We start from the raw sequence: 19,078 nt of genomic DNA on the forward strand, positions 1-19,078 counted from the left end.
TTGACTAACACTCAGTTTAGGATTTCTCAGGATCTGTATTCCAGAAATGAGGCCCTCCTAGCTCTGAATGTGGTTATGTAGAAATGTAAGGATTGTTGTAAGTGTGGTGGTGTAGTGGAAAAATGGTTGTTGAATCCACTAGAATTAAGTTTTCCCATTAACTTCACTTAACATTAACCTGATCTTTGTACTAAAAGACTTTTTTTTTTAGTTCCCTCATTCTAAACAAGTGCTTATTAGTTGACATGGTTTGGGCCCAGCTGGCAGCTAGGCACCACATAGCCCCTCACCCACCCCACCCCATCCCACCTCCTGGGGGAATGGAGAGGAGAATCCAAACTAAAACTTCTAGGTTGACAAAAGAACAGTTTATTAATTGAAATGAATATAATACTACTAATAAGTAATAATAATGGTAACAAAGAGGAAAAAAAACCCAAGTGATGCCCAATACAGTTGTTCACCACCCACTGACTGATGTCAAAGCCTGTCCCTGAACTCCTATCGGCCCTACTTCGAGGTAATTCCCCATTTTATATACTGGTCATGATGATCTGTGGTGTGGAATATTCCTTTCACCAATTCAGGTCACCTGTCATGGCTGTGCTCCCTCCCAGCTTTTTGTGCACCTTCTCACTGAGACACAATAAAGTCCTTAACTTAGGGTAAACATGACTTAGCAACTATCAAAACATCAGTATGTTATCAACATTGAATCCAAAACACTGCACTGTACCAGCTACTGAGAAGAAATTAACCCTAAGACAGCCAAAACCAGAAAAAAAATGGCCACTTTTCTGTGAATGGCAGGGAACTTTTGTTGATCATAGCAGCAGAGTGAGAACATGCACATGATGCAGTTTATTTGATTTTAAAGAGCTATTGCAGTCATGGGGAAAATTTTCATGATCATTTGTTATCTTTTCATCAGTAACCTCAAAAGTTGTCACCAGTTACCCAAAGAAGTATGCGGAAATCTTGTGGCTTCAAAACTGCCATTTTCCTGTATTAATTCATCTTTCTGAGTAAATCACCCATTCTGTACCTCCTCTTGCTTAACACAGCATTGCTACAGTCCTGTGTGAACTTTGTGCCCTCTGGAAGGTTAGAGAAAGCTGCCTCTGTGAAGAACGTTGCACCAGCTATGGTTCAGTTTCCAAGTTAATCAGAAAATGGATTCCTGTGTTTAGAAATTCCCTTTTTCCAGTTAGTTCTTTCCCAAAAAAAAAAAAAAATAAACAAAAAACAAACAAACAAGCAAAAAAAACCCACCAAAAACAAACAAAAAACAAACTATTCAGAAATCACTGTTTTTGTTTTGTAAGGCCTTGGCCAATGATGCTGCTTTTCTGTACAGGAGAAAACAAGACTGACAAGAATGTTTTTTAACAATATTGGAGTGTTTGGTTCTACATGAAAATGCTCAATGCAAGTGTGTTGTGTTTGGTGGCCAGTTAGTAGAGTTATAAGTGAAATTATACACACTGTACTCATAAAAACCTTATAAATTCACGTATTTGTCTATCTTTAAATGCTTGTATTCATAGTGCCAGATAGGCAGTCTGATTAGGATCACAAGGGCACTGGATTAAAGACTGAAAGGATCTGTGCAGCCAGTGAATTATCTATTGATCCACAATTGGAACTTTGACAATAAAATATTCATTTTCTGTATGAACAAGCTGATTGCTCTCTAGTGGCTTGGAACTAGAGGAATTTCATTATTTTTCTCTTTTCCAGATATTTTTGGTGTCCTTTGTCTGTGTGTCCTCTCCCTTCTTCCTTGTTTCACATCTTTGTCTTCGCTCTTGGTATTTCCTGTGCTTTCCCCAGCGTCCCCTTCATATTTTCTGTCGATTGGTCTTTCTGTTACCCAGTCAGAAAGTCACAGTTCAGCATTCATGGTGTTCTTAAGCAAACATAGCAGGCCTCCAGTGCTGGAGAAAAGATGGATTTGGGAGAGATCTGAAATAGGTTTGGTTTAGATGGTTTCAGTACATTTATTAAAACTTTAAACAAAGTACTAAAATTTTGGGAAAGGCACGGGCTTGACTATTTTCCTCAGTTAGATCACACTGCAGTTTTCACAAAGCTGTTCTCATTTATCCCTAACAACCATCTCTCCTCTTTTTCTTTTTTTCCTGAAACCTTCAAGGCCACAGGAAATCAGGTGGTTCCAAGGCTGCCTGTTGGGCTCATTTCACTGTCACCTGGCAGAGCTGTGCAAAGCACCAGGAAGTAATTGAGATTGGATGGAAATGTGGCCCCCTTTAGTCTGGTGCCCGTAACAGTCCTTGGCTGTGCTTTGCATAAATAATACTTTGCCAGAAGGTTACAAAGAGAGATGATGTGAATTTTGGCTTTATCTGAACCAAATGTGGGGATTTAGCATGACAGATTTTGGACCACTTCCAAACAGTGTCTAAAATTAAAAGCCTTTCCCTCATAATTCAAATTGTTTTAGGATAAATAAAAAAAAAGAAGAAAAAGAAAAAAACCCCACAACCAAACAAAAACCCCAAACCAATAAACCGAACACATCATCACCTTAGAGAGGAGTTAATTAATAACAATACAGAAATAACTGTGGAACTTCTTTTTTGTTTACTACCAACCTCATACAGTAAATTATTCAGCACAGTCTAAGGTGATAAATTCCATTAGGATGGTCGACACAAGAGCTTGATATAGCAAGTTTCCTTAGGAGAGTGCCAAACACTCACATGTAAGTAATCCCTTGGATGCATAAGCAGAGATTATTGTGAGAAATTCCCATTAAAATACTTTCACAAATTTCAGAGGCACAGCATATTCTGGCAGGTAAGTCAAGTCCTCTTCAAATTTGCCCTAAAGGAGATCATACTTTGATGTTTTATTTCCTTAAACTTTGTTATTTTCCAGGTTTTGGTATGCTAGATTAACGTTTGCCTGGGAAAAAAAAAGTAAAATAATACGTAACATTAAGGATAGCTTGTTATATCTGTAAGCACAGTTTGCTATTAGATTAATGGCCCTGAAGTAGAAATCCTTTGTCAAATATATAAACTGTCAAGGAGTTTCTTGGCGCATATAGAACTATATATATAACAATTATATATACTCTTGAGTGATTTTTTTTTTTTAGTCAGTAACTGAAAAGTTATATAAAACTCTATATATTATTGACTGGAATTTTTTCCCTCTTTCTAAAGTCTTGGCTCTGTAGGTTTTCCATAGTGCATGTAAGTAGGATTGAGGGCTTTTGCCAGCAGGTGATAATATTGTATTGCTAGGTAGTTATGTATTTTTATTTTAAGGACCTGTTCACAAAAGCTCAGCATGGCAGAAATATATTAAAATAGCACCAGGACTGGAAACAATGCAACTAAAATGTGAACAAACAGTTCTGGAAAGCACACACTTACAGGGAGTTCTTTGTAGGCCAGGAAAAGCGTCTGTATTTGAAAACAATTCTGTTGACTTGATTTGCTTTTTTATTCCAGGGATATCTGACAGGGTTATTACTATTGAAGATTTCCAAGTATTTAAACTGGAAGCTTCCCTGTGTTGCTTCAACCATGTTATGTTGCAAAATACATGGGAGTCTTTACTTTTTTCCCTAGATTATTTTAAGATTTATTTTTACCATCTGAAAATATTCCTCCGCAGCCCCCCCGGGGACTAGCTCTTGAGAGGCTTTGGAGGGATATCTCAGAGGGACAGGACAAAAGATTCCAGAAGAGGCTCTTACCCTAGAATTATTCCAAGGCATTTATTCTCGAAGGGTTCCAGGGGCAAGAGAAAAAACAAGGAAGTACAGGGGTCTTATCTAGTCTCCCACTCTGGGAGGATGGCTGGCACTCAGCCAATTAGGTCAAGAAAGGAAGGAAAGGTCAAACCATTTGGTTACAAGCATTAGGGGTCTTGGGGGGAAAAACCATTCCCCAGATAAATACAACAACCATCCACTTCACTATCTAAATGTAAATTCAGCTTGCTTTCTGTCATTGAGTAGGAGCAGCAAAGTCTTAGACAAAGAAATAAAACAAGGAGATACTACGAAAGGAAGGTTTGTCACAATTGAGTTAGTGCAAATTTACAGCCTGCCATTGCTGCCCATTAACTTTCGGGTGCTATTGGGAAATGAGGCTGAAGCATCTGCATCATGCTGTGTGGAATAAGTCACCTTTCTTTTGAAATAAAGCCCACTGGCATAGCTAATAATTGTTGTAAGCCTAGCCTCTTCTTTATTTACAGGCTCACATCCTTGCACAGGCTGTGCCTGGAGTGGTTTTTGAGCCTTGCGTGATGTGGAGTTCAGTGTATGCAAAAATTCTTGCCGAGCACAGACTTTGGGTGTAGTGTTTAGCATAGAAAAGTATTGGCTGGTGAGAGTACAGGCAGTTCATCAGTCACAATTCTTCTGTAGTAGGTTCTATAAGAAATCAGTCTCAATGAACAAAAAACTGTCCAGGATGACGTGCTATTACTGAACTTGCTTACCTAGACAGTTTTCCCCTTGTGTATTCTGAGAATTGTGCTAGCCACTGGAGTTCTTTCACTAGGTTCTGAGTTGCGTAAAGGTTATTTAAGCATGTTTGCTTCATCTCAGAAGTTGTCTGACCTCTCTGGCAATCAGAGTATATTCCATGTGATAGACCATCGTCGAGAGGATTTTTAACAAACCAAAAATTATTAATGTTAACAATTTAGTTGATTCGGAGTCCTTAAATGATTTTCTTGATGTGTTGTTTGATGTAGTTCAAGTTCAATATGTGTCTCATTAACTTCATTTGAGTAATGAAAAATCCATTCAACCACCAGAAGAAATTCTAGGTTTCTATGCTCTGTTTATAATTAATGTGTATCCTTAAGTGGATCATCCTGGTATTTTTAAGATAATTCTTGTCAGTACCATGGATGAAACTAGTCCTTTTCATCCTATATAGGTCTTTGGTAGAGATCTATAGTTTTTTTGTTGGCTAAAAGTTTAACTCTGCTAAGCAAATTCAGTTATTGCCATGGTATCCTGTAGTCTATTTTCAATAGCTCTGCCTGCCACTGAGATACAGTGAGATGCTTTTGGAAAGATGGTGACAATTTCTATTGTCAAAAGCATCTTTTGAAACCTTAAATACAATTCACTTGAAAGTAGTAGTTCATCTCAGAAGATCAGCAAAACACACAGCTAGGACTTTAAGATCATGTTACACCATTGCAGCTGGATGTTTCTGTTTACCCTGGAGGGAGTATTTTGAAAGTTCTTCAGCCACTTCCTTGTGCAGTCAGGAGAAAAGGTGCTTTTGAAAAGCCTCACCTCAGTTTGTGTCCTCTTCACTTTGCCTTCAGCTTGTGTTGACGCTATAATACTTGCTATCATTCTCTAAGACGTGTCAGTGAAAGGGCTGTTAATTTTAGAATCCTTGCCAATCAGCTTTAAATGGGTTCCCAGCCGTTTGAGTTGGGAAATACAAGTGGTAGGTGTGTGCCTGAGGTCCTTCGGCCGTGCTGGTCTGATAGGTCACAAGGGTTTGGAGTGGAGGCGGCATTTTTGGCCTTCCCTGACTATGTTTTGACACTTCAATTTGCTTTTGGACTTCAGTCCTCACCAAGCCTCTTCTGTGACTCCTTGTACATCCAGTAACTTCACCTCTTCATGTTGTACATGGGTTTTCAGTGAAGGTCGTCTTTTTTTTGTGGCATGGTTTCTTTCTGCACAGTCTTCACATAAAGCTTGGAAGGAGTTGATGCAAAACCTTAATGTTTAGAAAAAAAAAAAGCACAAAGAATTTGCTTGTATGAAAATGCTTGTCCATTTTGAATCAGATTTGCATGGATAAATAGCACCCTATTCTGGTTCACAGATGGGAAACTAAGATGAAAAGTAATTCTTTACCAGGTTGTTTTTATCTTCTGCCTTTCTATGCTAGCTACTAGTGTTTGTCTAAGAGAAGCCTTAGTTTTCTCTGAGAAAAGCAGAGCGGAGAATTAATCTCAGAATTTCTCTGGGCTCCCAGCATGTTTAAATTATCTTGGCAGCAGGATGCCTCCTCTGGCATTATTCCACCAAAAATCTGCTGTCTGGTAATCTGTTGTAATTCAGTCTGCCTGAAATTGCAGGGAGGATTGTTGAAAGAAGTGTTAGATGTGTGCCACCTGCTCCCACGGTTAGGTGCTGTGAGTATTCACTGTGAAGAAGGAAAAGCCATAGAGAGCAGTGTTCATGGAAAGAACAGGAATTGGTGGGCAAGCCTTCCCAGTTCTTTTTTTTAATAATGTACATGTTCCTTATTTGCATCAGTGTGTCAGTTAAAGGAACCCATGAGCTTTGGCTCATATCCAGACTTAAGAAAAAAATCCATAATGCATGGGAGCAAAATGTTGCATTTTGCTGGAGGCCCCCTCTCTCGCTCCTTTTTTTTTTTTTTTTTTTTTGGTCTTTCTCCAAAGAGAGGGTATACTCTGATTCTTGGATCAGTGTAGAACATGTTCTCAGGCTTTTGAAACTTTGCAGCACAACAAAGATGGGCTGGAGTCCCAGCCCTCGGAGAATGAAAGGAAGTCTAAAGTACTTCCCTCCTCTGAGTGCTTATGAAAGAGAACGTGTCTACTCCAGAGAAGATCCTGCACCTCACTGTTAGCAACACTGCATCCGTAAGGACTAGTGAGCCAGAGTGGGCCAGCGTGAAAGCTGTGCTCCAAGAAGAGATGAAGACAGAAATTTTCTAGAAAATCATATAGTAGTTGTATAGTGGTGATGGAGATATCTTCAAGCAAAACTCATGGCTTTCGTGCTAATGGGCAACAAGAGCTTTTGTCCTTTAGGAAGGGAACATCTTGGATGTGCACATTTAATGACCATTAGGAGTAAGCCCTTTAAGATTGTAATTTTACTTTGGCAAATTGATACTTTGGCAACAGAAATATTGAACAACTAAATGTGTCCAGCTTAGCCTGTCTTGATGCATTTGAAATGTCCTTAACTAGATGGGTTCAAAGGGGGCTGCTGGGAAAGATTCTAAATTTAAAATGGAAGTTTAAGAGGAAGAATATTGGAGCAGGGCATTGGGGTCCAGCTCCGTTTTTTTGGATATAGTTAGAATTCTTATTGGAAAGAGGAAGTAGGAGAAGTGACTTTGTAGGTGTGTCATTATTAGTTTGGTGCACAGGCAGAACACTTTGCTCCGTTCCATGCGGTGTAGAACAATCACATGTTATCTCACACAATGCCGGGGTTTGCAAATACAATCCAGAGGGCAAAGCCAAGCCAGCCTGCTGCAGGCAGCACCTGCATTCCAGTGCAGGTCATATGATGGAAGTTATAACCCAGGTAAAATGTTAATCACTAAACTTGGCACAGTTGAAGCTTTTAATCTTTTATTGCAGTTTTCTAGGGAGAGGCAGGTTATGGACAACAGCCCGGAAAAACTGAAGAAGGAGTTAGAGGAAGAACTGCAGCTGAGTAGTGAAGACTTGCGTAGCCATGCCTGGTACCACGGACGTATTCCTCGGCAGGTACGTGGTCTTTGCATTGCCAAGCGTGCTCTGAGCTTTTACAGACAAGCAGAATTTCCCTGATGTGCTGTACACATCTCTGATACCTGAATTAATTTAGTAGAAACATAATGCTTATTTGTATGAAAGCTGTGGCGTGAAGTGAGGCCAAGGAAGGACTCAGGTGAGACCCTGATGGAAAGTAGATACCTTTCATAGATAGAATTTTGTGCACTGAATAAATCTGGAATTGGAATTTAAGCTTTGTATAAGAATACTAGGATCACATACTGTTTAGAGAACATTGACATTAATTTGGTTCGGCATTCTTAATAAAAGTTAAACTGTTGTTTATTTTCTTTCTTGCACTTGGAACTTAGGGAAGAGGGGAAAAAATTAAAACGCAACAAAATCAATTCAGTCCCTTGGATTTTGGTCCGCACAAACGCAGTTACAGACATGGTGAGGCTGAGGTTGGATCGGGAGCTTCCAGAGCCGCTGGAGCTCCCCCTGCGGGCCTCCCTTCGGCCCCGGGGCAGGGCCGGCTCAGCTGCCGCACGCTCGGCCCTCGGCTCTTGGCGTCCTTTTCATCACATGGAAGGACTAAATCAAAACAGAAAAAAAAGGTGTCTGACTCTTCCTGGTCGGTAGTATTTTTACATGCAGCGTTCACAAAGAATAAAAAAAATGAAAGCTTCTGTCATGTAACAATGAAAAGGCAGAATCCAGGATCTTGTATTAATGGCTTCTAAACTTCAGTGTGACTCTATATTCAGATGCTTTAAAATTAAAATCCTGGGTCACTGCTTTCCCTTTCTGTCGTATTTTCTATTAGCAAACTAGAAGAATACACATGCAAAAGTGTAAGTACACCAGAAGACTAGAAGAAATATGTATGCTGAGCAAAAGAAGCTCAGCTTCTGACTGCTGGCTCCTTCCAAGAAGCCCTTTCAGACCTCTGTTGTGGGATGAACTTTTAATTAAGAATTGGAGACATCATTCTTCTACCACACTTCATGCTTTGCTTTGTATTTGTGGCTTTGTGTATCCTCCCAGAGTAGACAAATTAACTCCTGTGTTTATGACTATTTTGTTGTAATGTATTGTTTTCTGATTCTGAAAGTAATTTTTTGTATAATTCTTTTTCCTCAAAGGTGGCAGAAGGCCTAGTTCAGAGAGATGGAGATTTTCTGATTAGGGATTCTCTCTCCAGTCCTGGGAACTTTGTTCTTACCTGTCAGTGGAAAAATACCCCTCAGCATTTTAAAATCAACAAAACAGTTCTAAGACTCAATGAAGCCTACTGTCGTGTTCAGTATCAGTTTGAACTGGAAAGTTTTGACACTATCCCTGGCTTAGTTAGATACTATGTTGGGAATCGCACACCAATATCAAAGCAGAGTGGAGCAATTATTTTTCAGCCTATCAACAGGACTGTGCCTCTCAGGTGTCTGGAAGAAAAATACGGTGTGACTCCAGTCCAACAAAAAGAGCCAAGCACCCCTGAAGGAAAAATGGAAACTGCAAAAAGGCTGAGTCTTGGTATACCCAGCATGCAATCCCCGGAGCAGAGCATACCCAGAGGAAATCTTTTGAGGTACCTTAATTCTGCTGTCCTTATGGAAGGAAATGGAGTAATGTATCAGCTCCTGGTGCAGGTGATGTGAGTTTTCACTCTGATGTGAGATGGAAGACTGGGCATGAGGGTTTGCTGATTTTAGCAAAGGATCAGCAAATCCACAAAGTGAGAGCAAATGTAGACTCTGGAAGCACAACAGCACTGCAGTGACTTGGCAAATCTTGACCATGTAAAACAAAGGATTAAAATAACATGTTGCTGCTGCTCCAAAGAAGTCTGTTTTTCCATAGCTGACTCCTGAAATAAAAACTCCAAATGTGGGATAATGGATCCTAATTTCAGTGTCCAAATCGAATGTTCCATTAGAAAGGAAATACCTTCATAAATGCTGCAGGCTGACACACAGTACAGCCCATTTCTCTGCCACTACGACAGCAGTTTATGAATGAATGAAGAACCTTTCATTATCATAAGCTGCCTAAGTGGAAAGCTAAAAATCCTTGCGCTGATTATGATCTATTCTGGCAGTTAGATATGTATTTTAAGTGCTGCATATACTGATATGTTTTTGTTTGCATTTTTGTTTACCCTAGAAACAAAGAAAAAAGTGGTAGCCAGCCAGCTAGTTTGGATCATGTTCTGGAGAAAAGATTCCCTTTAAAGGCTCACCAGTCAGAGAGCTATCTGCTAATAGGTATGTTTTGTAATTAGAAGTTTCATGCTTAGAATCTGTGTGTGTCCACGTGGTTTGTTACTCTTCAGACCAAAGTGAGACTACTGAATGTTCCGAGAACTGTAAATGCATTCTGTTTAACGGCCACTGTAAGCTGTTTTAACACACTGCGTCTCTTCAAGTCACTGGAACAGGATTTTTATTTACAATGCACCAGCTAGTTGAGAACCTTAGCACACAATTCAGCAGGCTTCCACACCAAAAAAATGACAGCTGTGGTTGGTATTAATACCTTTTTTGATGGTATTACCTTTCCTCACTTGTGCTTGACAAGAACTGACTTGTTTTTCTGTTTTTCTTGTTTTTCACTCATGTCTTTCTGACAAAACTTTATTAAGCAGAAGTAGTGTTTCATGGAAATTCTGGTAACTGCTTTTTCTCAGGGTAAACTATGCAGATGAGGTAATGTTCCTCCCTAGGAGAAAAACACTGCCATGGCTTTTGTACTCAGTTCTGTTCTTCCGTCTCCATCAATCTCTCTACTCTCCATCCCTTTTGCTTTTCGTTCCTTTTGCTGCTGTCTGGTTCCATGGCCACTATCATCCAAAGCAAGGGATCCAGGCTGTGACAGCACTTAGATCAGTTGTTGATTGGGGCATTTTATTTCTCAGATTCTTCAAAGGTTTAAGCAATTGTTTCCACACTAACACACTTGTGTATAGAAACTTGCAATAATGCATCTCTTCCCATGTGAACAAACAAGAATTGACTTCCAAGGCTGCTCATTTTGAATATAGTACTGTTAAAATTCTTCATGCCTAATGTAGGAAGAGTTCTCATGACAAGGAGATTATTAAGTATTTGTACAGTGAGACTGTATTTTGATAGAGTGTGCTCCTGTGTTTTAACAGTGGGATGGACAGACATTTGTAAGGCAAGTTTCTGTCCCTCTGTAGCTGAATTGATTATTCCAATCCATGGCTGCAGATGCTTTTATTTTGGTATTACAACAGTCTGAAGAGTTCTGCTGTGCATGTTGTCACAGGATCCTTTGAGCAGGTCCTGTTATCATACTGCTTTAAGGGTGGTGACAGCCTGTGATTTGGAGTTTTTGCTTTATATCTGTAATCAAGTAGTAACACCCACACAATGCAACTGGCCACTTTGGTGTAGATACCAGCAAATGCACTGAGAGTTGCAGATTGGGAATGTCTGACACAGGACTCAATCCCATATTGGATGCCAGGGTTTGCATATGCAGCGGGTACAGGATGAGGCATAAGTACACAGAAGTATATGGATCCTGTATGGAGCTGTTTCACAGAAAGATTAGCATTTCTGAAGTTCATTCCTTCCATACCTTAGTTCAGGTTCAGGCATGACTTTGAGAAATTTTGCTTTCATCTCAAACTTGTCCTTCTCAGAAATGACTCATCTTTTATGTGATGCAGCTGGAGGTTGCTGTTTTTATAGCCTAGATCAAGTTACAAAGAAACCTCCTATTCCAATCCATGGAGGCCATCCAGCTCTGACAGGATAGCCTATGTATGCAGCAGGGACTGGAAGTATTGTCAGCATTACCACAGAATAATACTATGGTGCAGCTGTTCCATGTATTTGGGATTTTGGGAGGATCAGCAAGTGAATGGAATTTGCTGGCTAGGTCATTCCTCAAAATATACTATTTTGCCAGCAAACAATTGACATGATGTGACAATATTATCCTTAGGAAATAGCATTAGAAGATGAACCCTGGCACAGGAATTGTATGTATTTTGGCCTTCTAAAACACTGTTTTCCCCTGCAGGTTCAAGACATCCATCTCGATTACCTGAAGCAGATGCAACCTCCTGTCCAAGCTCACCTGCGTTTAGAACAGGCAGTGAACCATCTCTAAGCCCCACAGTTGTTCAGAAAGTTACCTCAGAGTCACAGCTAGGGGAAGCTCTTCGAGGATCAGACAGTCAGCTCTGTCCAAAGCCTCCACCTAAACCCAGCAAAGCACCCCTGATGAAGCCCCCAGATTCTCCTTTGGCTTCCCACAGCTCTGAAGGACACTATTGTGAACTAAATCCTGCCAGACATCCTACAGCAGCAAAACAACCCTTGTGTCAGAAAAACAGCTATGTGGAACATCTGACACAAAAGGAGAAGGCGACATTCAGGAACTCTGAAACAAGCTATTTGATCCTTGATGATGATGCTACAATGAACCCTGCAGATCCTTTAGAAGCTTCATCTCAGATGGCTGAAGAAGACAGCATCTTTTCTGCACCTGTTTATGAGACGGTGTCTAGTTTTAAACCCAATGATTTTGAATCCAAACTACTTCCTCCTGAAAACAAGCCATTGGAAACATCCATGTTAAGAAGAGTTAAGGAGCTTTTCACCAACAATAACCCAAAGATTATTGCACAGCACATTCTTAGAATGGACTGCAAGGTAAAGAAAAAAAGCTAATGCATTTTATTTTATAATGTGCCAATTTAGACTTTTCAAAGAACTGATTTTATTAGAAAGAATAATGGGTAGATTTGCAGCTAATGTAATGCTTTGCATTGCTTGCAGGAATTTTTAGGGTGTTTGTTTTTCATTTGAAGAATAAGAATGTTCACAAACTCTTTGGACTAAAGGTCTCTCATCATGCTTGACTTTAGACTCAAATTCTCAAAGTTCCATATGTCTTTTAAATCTCCTATCAGTTGCTGCCTTACTGTCATTCAGCCTCTCTCCTGTATTGGAGGAGGAGCTGTCAGCTGTAAGGCACTGTGGGGAGAACTGCTTACGACAGGAAATAGCTCCTTAGGGCAAAGAGCAGGCAGACATTAACTGGCTGCCACATGGCAATTATATACAATGTTCAATGGAACGAAATATATTTAAATTTCTAAAACCAGCTGCTCTTCTAATCTTTGTCCGAGTTCCTATCTTATAGCTGGATAGGTGGTGTGGGAAAATAGCTATCAGGACTTGTGTTCTTCTCTCCTGTGAGAGAACTGTGCTAGTGGAATTGCTTAGAAAGATATAAAAACCACAAAAAACTATTTTTCACATTATAGACTTTGGTCAGCTGCCAGGGCTTGGAGATCAGCTAATGGATCAGAAAGACTGGAGAATCATCTCATAATGAGATGATGACTTCGTGTAATGAAAGAAATGTAACTGCAGTTAAATCTGCATGACTTTGTTGGCATGACTGAGCAGCTACAGGAACCAAATGGTATGGTGGGTATCTAACCCCCCCAACTTTGTTGGGATTTGGTGGTTTTAGTCTTTTTAAGAAGAGTTTGGGAAGTGAAACACACGGCTACTTACTGGGCAATGCCATTGCAGACAGGAAGGGAAGTGGGAGTGGTGATGCTCCAGAAGAAGCACATCAGTAGCACACTGCTGGTGCTGCTGCACTGATGGACACTGAAGGTCTGAGGAGGGGGCAGTGTATGAGTCCTGCCAGCTGCTGGGGGCCTGCCAACAGCAAACACAGCTTTTTCTGTCCTCAGTAGCACTTTTGACTGCTGCTAAGTGAGGCTTCATGCAGACAAGGTGACTCAGAAAAACTCTATTTCACAACTGCTCACTCTTCTCAGAAGTGGCAGATTGAGGTTTCTTTACTATGATTCCGAGAGTATGAACAGCTTTCTCTAACATTAGTTCCAAAATTCACTTTTTCCTTCCTTCCTTCAACTTAGTATCTAGATTATCTTTAATATATGGTTAAAGAGTATGTTGCTTGAAGGCATAGGATATGCATGCCTTAGAGAACTAGTGTGTTTATATGTATGTATGTATGTATGTATGTATATAATATTCAATTAGCTCATTATTAGACTCCTTATTTTAAATACTGTAAACTTTGCAATGGAGATAAGGCACCAGCTAGCCTGCTGGAATTAATGAAGAGTTGTTAGAGGGCTTTGCAGAAACAGATTTTTGGATTTTGGAGCAGGAACAGGAACTAGCTGGGACAGGTAGAGAAGTCTGTTTGATGTTCACCTCCAAGTGCTGAGCCAATGCCTGTCATTTACTGGCAACTTGTTGCATAGACTGCACTGATAAGAACTGCATGATGCAATGAGATTGGCCTGCAAATTGGGCCAGAATTACTGTTTTGTACTGAGATCTCAGGCTAAAGTTCATATGTCCTGTGTGTCATCAGTATTTCAGTTTGCCTTTTTAATAACGGCATTTCAACTAAAGAATTACCCATATGGTAAGTGATGAGGTGTGTTTGCCACTTGCATACCTGTGATGGAATAGCAATCAGTGTCTCATGGGGCTTCATATCACTCCTGCTTCTCTAGAAGTGAAACAGGTTTTTCTACAGTGCTGTTTTGTACTGGTGAGGCTTGTTGCGCAGCTCAGATTGCTTTCATCATTTCATAGCCAAAAAAGCCTGCTGATGGGTGTATCAGAAAATTGCAGGCACATTGGTTTGTGAATATGTCAACATACAGGCCTTAAACCAGCAGATAATCTTTCACCATCATCGTAATGTGGTTTTGCTTATTATTAACAATTATAATTGCTTTTTAAACATTGTATTAGCTACTGGTTATCTCAATAACAAAGACAAATTGGTGAGGGTGTCAGCCTTCACACTGATTTCATTAGGCACTCAACATTGTTTCCTACTTTGTCCTTTTTCTAATTCATCTTTATGAACTTTTATGAACCTAATTCATCTTTAGGACCCTGTGGTGTAACCAAATGCGTTCTGAGCAGTAGTTTTTTTGGAAAGGAAAAAGACAAAAGCAAGTGTCTATGTCCTTAAGGCAAAGAGCAGAGCCTCTCTGACCAGATCAGGCTGAGCGCACACTACATTTCCTGGAAGCTGCATAGTAATCCCTTTCTGGAAGCAGAGGATGGAGTTTGATAAAGCATTGTGGGCACACATGTTATGTTTTTCGGTGGCTGTATCATTTAAAAAAATATTTCCTCAGCTTTTTTGCGTAAGGCACTGAACATATGCGTAGGTTAAAGTTTTCACTGATGCCTGTATTACAGTGTTGCATGCTGTGCACTTAGCTCTGTATTCCACGCACTTACCTGGGGGACTTCTCTGTGGCTAGAGGGGGGTTTTTTGAAAACTGTTAGTTTCAAAATTCATGCAGAGTTTTTTGCACTTCACAGGTGGCAAGGATAGTAGAAGTTTCTGAAGAGATGAGGCGGAATATGGGAGGGAACTCTGGTCTTGAACTGATCACTTTGCCTTACGGACATCAGCTGCGCCTTGACCTGATTGAGAGGTAAATGTTCCTGTTCCTCATTGCCAGGGCAGATGGCCAGAAGCTCAGAGCATGGCTGCACTGTCCTCATTTCCCTCAAGAATGCTCTCCTGCATGTTCCCTGAATTCACATGTACGGATTATTTACTGAGATGGTATGTAAATTCCTTTTGAATAGGAAAGGATTTTGTAAGGTTGAAGGCAACTTTCACATGTAGTACGGGGAAGGGAGAAAGGTGTTGAAAGCTTGTTCCTTGGAACAGCTGAATGCCATCAGCTCTCCTTTACAAGCTCAAGTAAACTAAAATTCAGGGCACCTATAATCTATCTGAGCATGTAAGTGTGTGTGGAGGAGACTGAAAGGTAGTATCCTTCTGCATGGGGCAGGAGGATCTAATAAAGTAACAAATTATCAGCAAAGCTTTGAAAAACCTCTGCACAAGTTGAGAGGGAACACTTAGGGTGTTCTGATCTACGTTGTCTGCTTCATATTTCAGTAGTTGGATTGCTGAGATATTGGGGGTGGGTCACAGGATTTGAATGTGGAAGACAAAGGCAATTGAGGCAATTTTCCCAGAAGTGTTCATTCATTCACTGCTTGAGCAGAATTTTGTATAGTTAATAGTATTTCAGGAGATTTTATTAAAACATTAATTTAAAGCCCGTGTGCATTTATTCCAAATGTGATTATTAGTTTTGGTGCAAAGATGTTGGTAAGACTAAATTTGCTGGGCATGCAAAGATAAAAATACACCTTTGAACTGATCTTTGAACACATGTAAATTTAATAATTTGTGATTTGTTGCACGAATTGTTTCACTACAGGCACAATACCATGGCAATAGGAATAGCTGTTGATATCTTGGGTTGCACAGGAAACGTAGAAGATCGAGCGGCAACATTAAACAGGATCATCCAAGTTGCTGTGGAGTTGAAGGAGTCACTAGGGGATTTATATGGATTTTCTGCTATTATGAAAGCACTGGAAATGCCACAGGTAAAAATCTGTTTTTCTTTATGTTCCAAAATGTGGAGTTGTTTGATGGCTTATTTAGTTTAAGTCGAGCAACTTCTTCAAGACTAGAGAGCACATCAAGATAGTCCTCGTGACTATTCTACAACTCTGTGACTAGCAGTGTACTTTTCCTGCTGTGGAGTCAGTAATGGCTATTCTCTATTTCGCATGAACAGATCAGTAGATTAGAACAAACCTGGACGGCTCTAAGACACTGTTATACCCAGACTGCCATTATGTATGAAAAACAGCTGAAACCATCTTGCAAAGCTTTGCATGAAGGACAAGATGAGTGGACTAGTGAGTATGAGTGACACTGGTTTCTATTTGGCTCTTAAACCCTCCCCCTACTGCTTTCCTGTGTGGGGAGATGAGGCAGCTGCTCTTTCCATAGCTGTGCATTGTATGTTAAAATGATAATGTAAACTTGTATAATGCCATATGATTATGAATGGAAGCAAACAGTCTGCCAACCAAACATCAGTCTGTGTTTGTGTACCTGGATCCCTGCAGAATATAACATTCTTCCCACATCCCTACTTCCTCTGTGTTGAGCAGAAACTGACACATTGCATCATCTTGCCACAAAAACGGGAAAAAAAAAATCTCTCTCCTGACTGGAGAATTATTTCTGGCAGATTTTGCTTCTTATTTGCTTTGTCTATTAGATCAGAGGATGAATCCTCAAATAAAAAGAATGGCTTAGGTAACTCTGATCACATTAGGTGCCCCTGTGCCAGATTCACTGCAGCTCTAGTTTCAAAAGGGATGCAAGGCAGAGAAAATAATTTCTCAGAACATCTCTCTGAGAGAACAGGTAAACAGGCGAAATATTTTAGCCTCATGGGTATTTTTACTGAAATGACCAATTTTAAAATGTTTAAATACTGTATATATAAAAAAAAAGTGTTTAAAATCTCTGTTCCACTGTCTAGTAATTCAGCAGAGCTTTCCCCTGTAGCAAATGCAGCTTTCCAACACCTATTTGTGTTGGTCTTCTTCCCCAGCCAGTTCACTGGAAACTGATAGGACAGGTATATTTAAGGTAAGATTTTTGAAGGCTATTTGTCCTCCATTTGAAAGATGGAAGACAAATAGTAGTTTCCAATGTTAAAAAAGAACACTGCAGTTACAATACCTTCTTCAATCAACAATAATGTCTGATGATAGGAGATACATGATCGTTACTCTGTTCCAGAAACTATCAGTGCTCCACAGAACAACATAACAGTGCCACTGCTGATGCCTCTTGTTACCCTGATGGAGCGCCAAGCTGTTGTTTTTGAAGGCCTGGAGCTGTGGGAAAGCACTGACCAAAGTGGTGAAATCATGCTCAGGCACCTGGGCACAGCCCGCCTGATCGCCCAGCACGCCGCGACGTTTGGCCTGACGGCAGAGCGGCTGCTGCAAGGTAGGAGAGGCCGAGTGCCTGCCCCAGTGCCCTGCCTGGCACAGAGAAATTCCTCCCCTCGTTGGCAGGAGCTGAGAGAGTAGCCAGTGTCCTGCAGGAAACTCAGTCTGAGGACAACATTAATATTGTTTAAAAACAGACAGTAAATGACTCATAACTACAGCTCTCTAGCAAGCATTTTTGCTAAACATACTCGAAGTGCTCCTGACTCAATATGCTGACCCTTCTGGCAACTGAACAGAAGTACAGTACAGACTGAGGATAACTTCCTGTCTTCTGTGCAATATAAAATTCTCACTCTAATTATTACAACTAAAATACCACCCTAAGATTCTTTACAACAGTGCAAGTTGCGGCACTGAGACTGTGACCGCTTACTGCCAGAAAGCAGCAACATGTTAACAATGAGACTTTATTTTTTTAAACTTGCAGTGGAAAGTTGAGGGAGTGAGGAGAAATAGAGTAATTTCTGCAGGCAGCATGTGTATTTTATATATATTTATATATATATATAAAATCAGTAATTATATTTAGGGCCTGACTACAATGACAATCCTAGAGATTAGAACTGAGCAAGGCTAGCCTATCACAGTGCCCTTAAAGGCATCAGTGTTACTAGAATGTCAAAGCTGGAAAGGATTTTCACTGTTTTACGAGCTTGTTAAAATCATTGTGCAAACAGAACCCACCGCACTACAGCTTCTTTGGAGAGAAGACAGTCTAAAAGCCATTTCTATGGAATAAAAAAAAAAGCCTGGTGATGATACTGTGGGATTCTTTTTACTTACTAGGTTTCCAGCCAGATGAAGAGCTGAGTGAAATCTTCAAGACAGAATTTCAAATGAGATTGCTCTGGGGCAGCAAAGGAGCACAAGTTAATCAGAGTGAAAGATATGAGAAATTCAACCGGATCCTAACTGCACTTTCCCGAAAACTGGAACCTCCTCCAGTGAAGCTGGTGGAACAATTAAGTATATAAGACTCTGGAAACACTATTTAAGTGATATACTTGAAATAACCTTAGCATTCTTCTGGCAATTTGATACTGCACAAACTTCTTGCATTTCAAAAGATGTTTAGAACTTTTAACTGCACAATGCACACTTGTTTTAAAACTACTGATTTCTAAACAAATTATTTATTTACTGTGTCACCAAGTCATTTACTGATCCCTTTAAACAGTTAAGTTATCCCCTTAATTCCCCAAAGTTGCAATGTTTTAATGATGCCAAGGAGTAAGGGCACTGGCATCTTAAATATTAAGATGAAGCAAATAGTGTAAATAAAATGATGATTAATTATCTGAGATGGCAGAAAATTTTGTTGTATAATATTCCTTTAACAAATATAAAAAACACTGTAGATGGAATTGTGAAGTGTATCTTTTTGCAAAATAATTTGCATATTTACAAATCACAGAAACACTACAAGTTGCAGAAATTATCCTTTATGTGTAACCAAAAGGCTCAAACATCCCTGTGCCTATGAAACTAGAAAATTAGCCTGTGTATGTGTTGGGACAACTTCCCCCTTTTTTTTTTTTTTTTTTAAGACAGCATCTGTAGTATTTCAGCTTTTGCTGGAGCCTGCACAACAGCTACTCTGCCAGGAATGAATGATGAAATGGCAAGAACAAACAATCCAGATAATTAAAATGCTTTCAGACATGAGTAAACATGGGTGTATGTATGTATTAAACTTG

At 39.9% G+C, this 19,078-nt stretch overlaps 1 protein-coding gene across 11 annotated transcripts in view; it reads left to right on the forward strand.

The window, feature by feature from the left end:
* Positions 1 to 19,051, forward strand: part of BCAR3 (BCAR3 adaptor protein, NSP family member) — a 94,728-nt gene extending 75,677 nt beyond the window's left edge. For 10 of the 11 annotated variants that reach the window (XM_066192433.1, XM_066192432.1, XM_066192431.1 and 7 more), the window contains 9 exons: positions 7,366 to 7,494; positions 8,628 to 9,070; positions 9,646 to 9,746; positions 11,533 to 12,167; positions 14,856 to 14,971; positions 15,776 to 15,947; positions 16,142 to 16,265; positions 17,164 to 17,376; positions 18,168 to 19,051. In XM_066192433.1, the coding sequence (XP_066048530.1) occupies positions 7,366 to 7,494; positions 8,628 to 9,070; positions 9,646 to 9,746; positions 11,533 to 12,167; positions 14,856 to 14,971; positions 15,776 to 15,947; positions 16,142 to 16,265; positions 17,164 to 17,376; positions 18,168 to 18,355 (2,121 nt within the window). In that variant the 3' untranslated portion in view covers positions 18,356 to 19,051. Of the gene's footprint in view, positions 1 to 7,365; positions 7,495 to 8,627; positions 9,071 to 9,645; positions 9,747 to 11,532; positions 12,168 to 14,855; positions 14,972 to 15,775; positions 15,948 to 16,141; positions 16,266 to 17,163; positions 17,377 to 18,167 lie in introns of those variants that run through there. The other variant, XM_066192442.1, reaches the window with a different exon arrangement.
* The last annotated feature ends 27 nt before the right edge of the window (positions 19,052 to 19,078 follow it).

This window comes from Chamaea fasciata, unplaced genomic scaffold (genome assembly GCF_029207755.1).
Source record: "Chamaea fasciata isolate MVZ Bird 193981 ecotype frontalis unplaced genomic scaffold, bChaFas1.0.hap1 SCAF_10, whole genome shotgun sequence".
In the NCBI taxonomy this organism is placed as follows: Eukaryota; Metazoa; Chordata; class Aves; order Passeriformes; family Sylviidae; genus Chamaea; species Chamaea fasciata.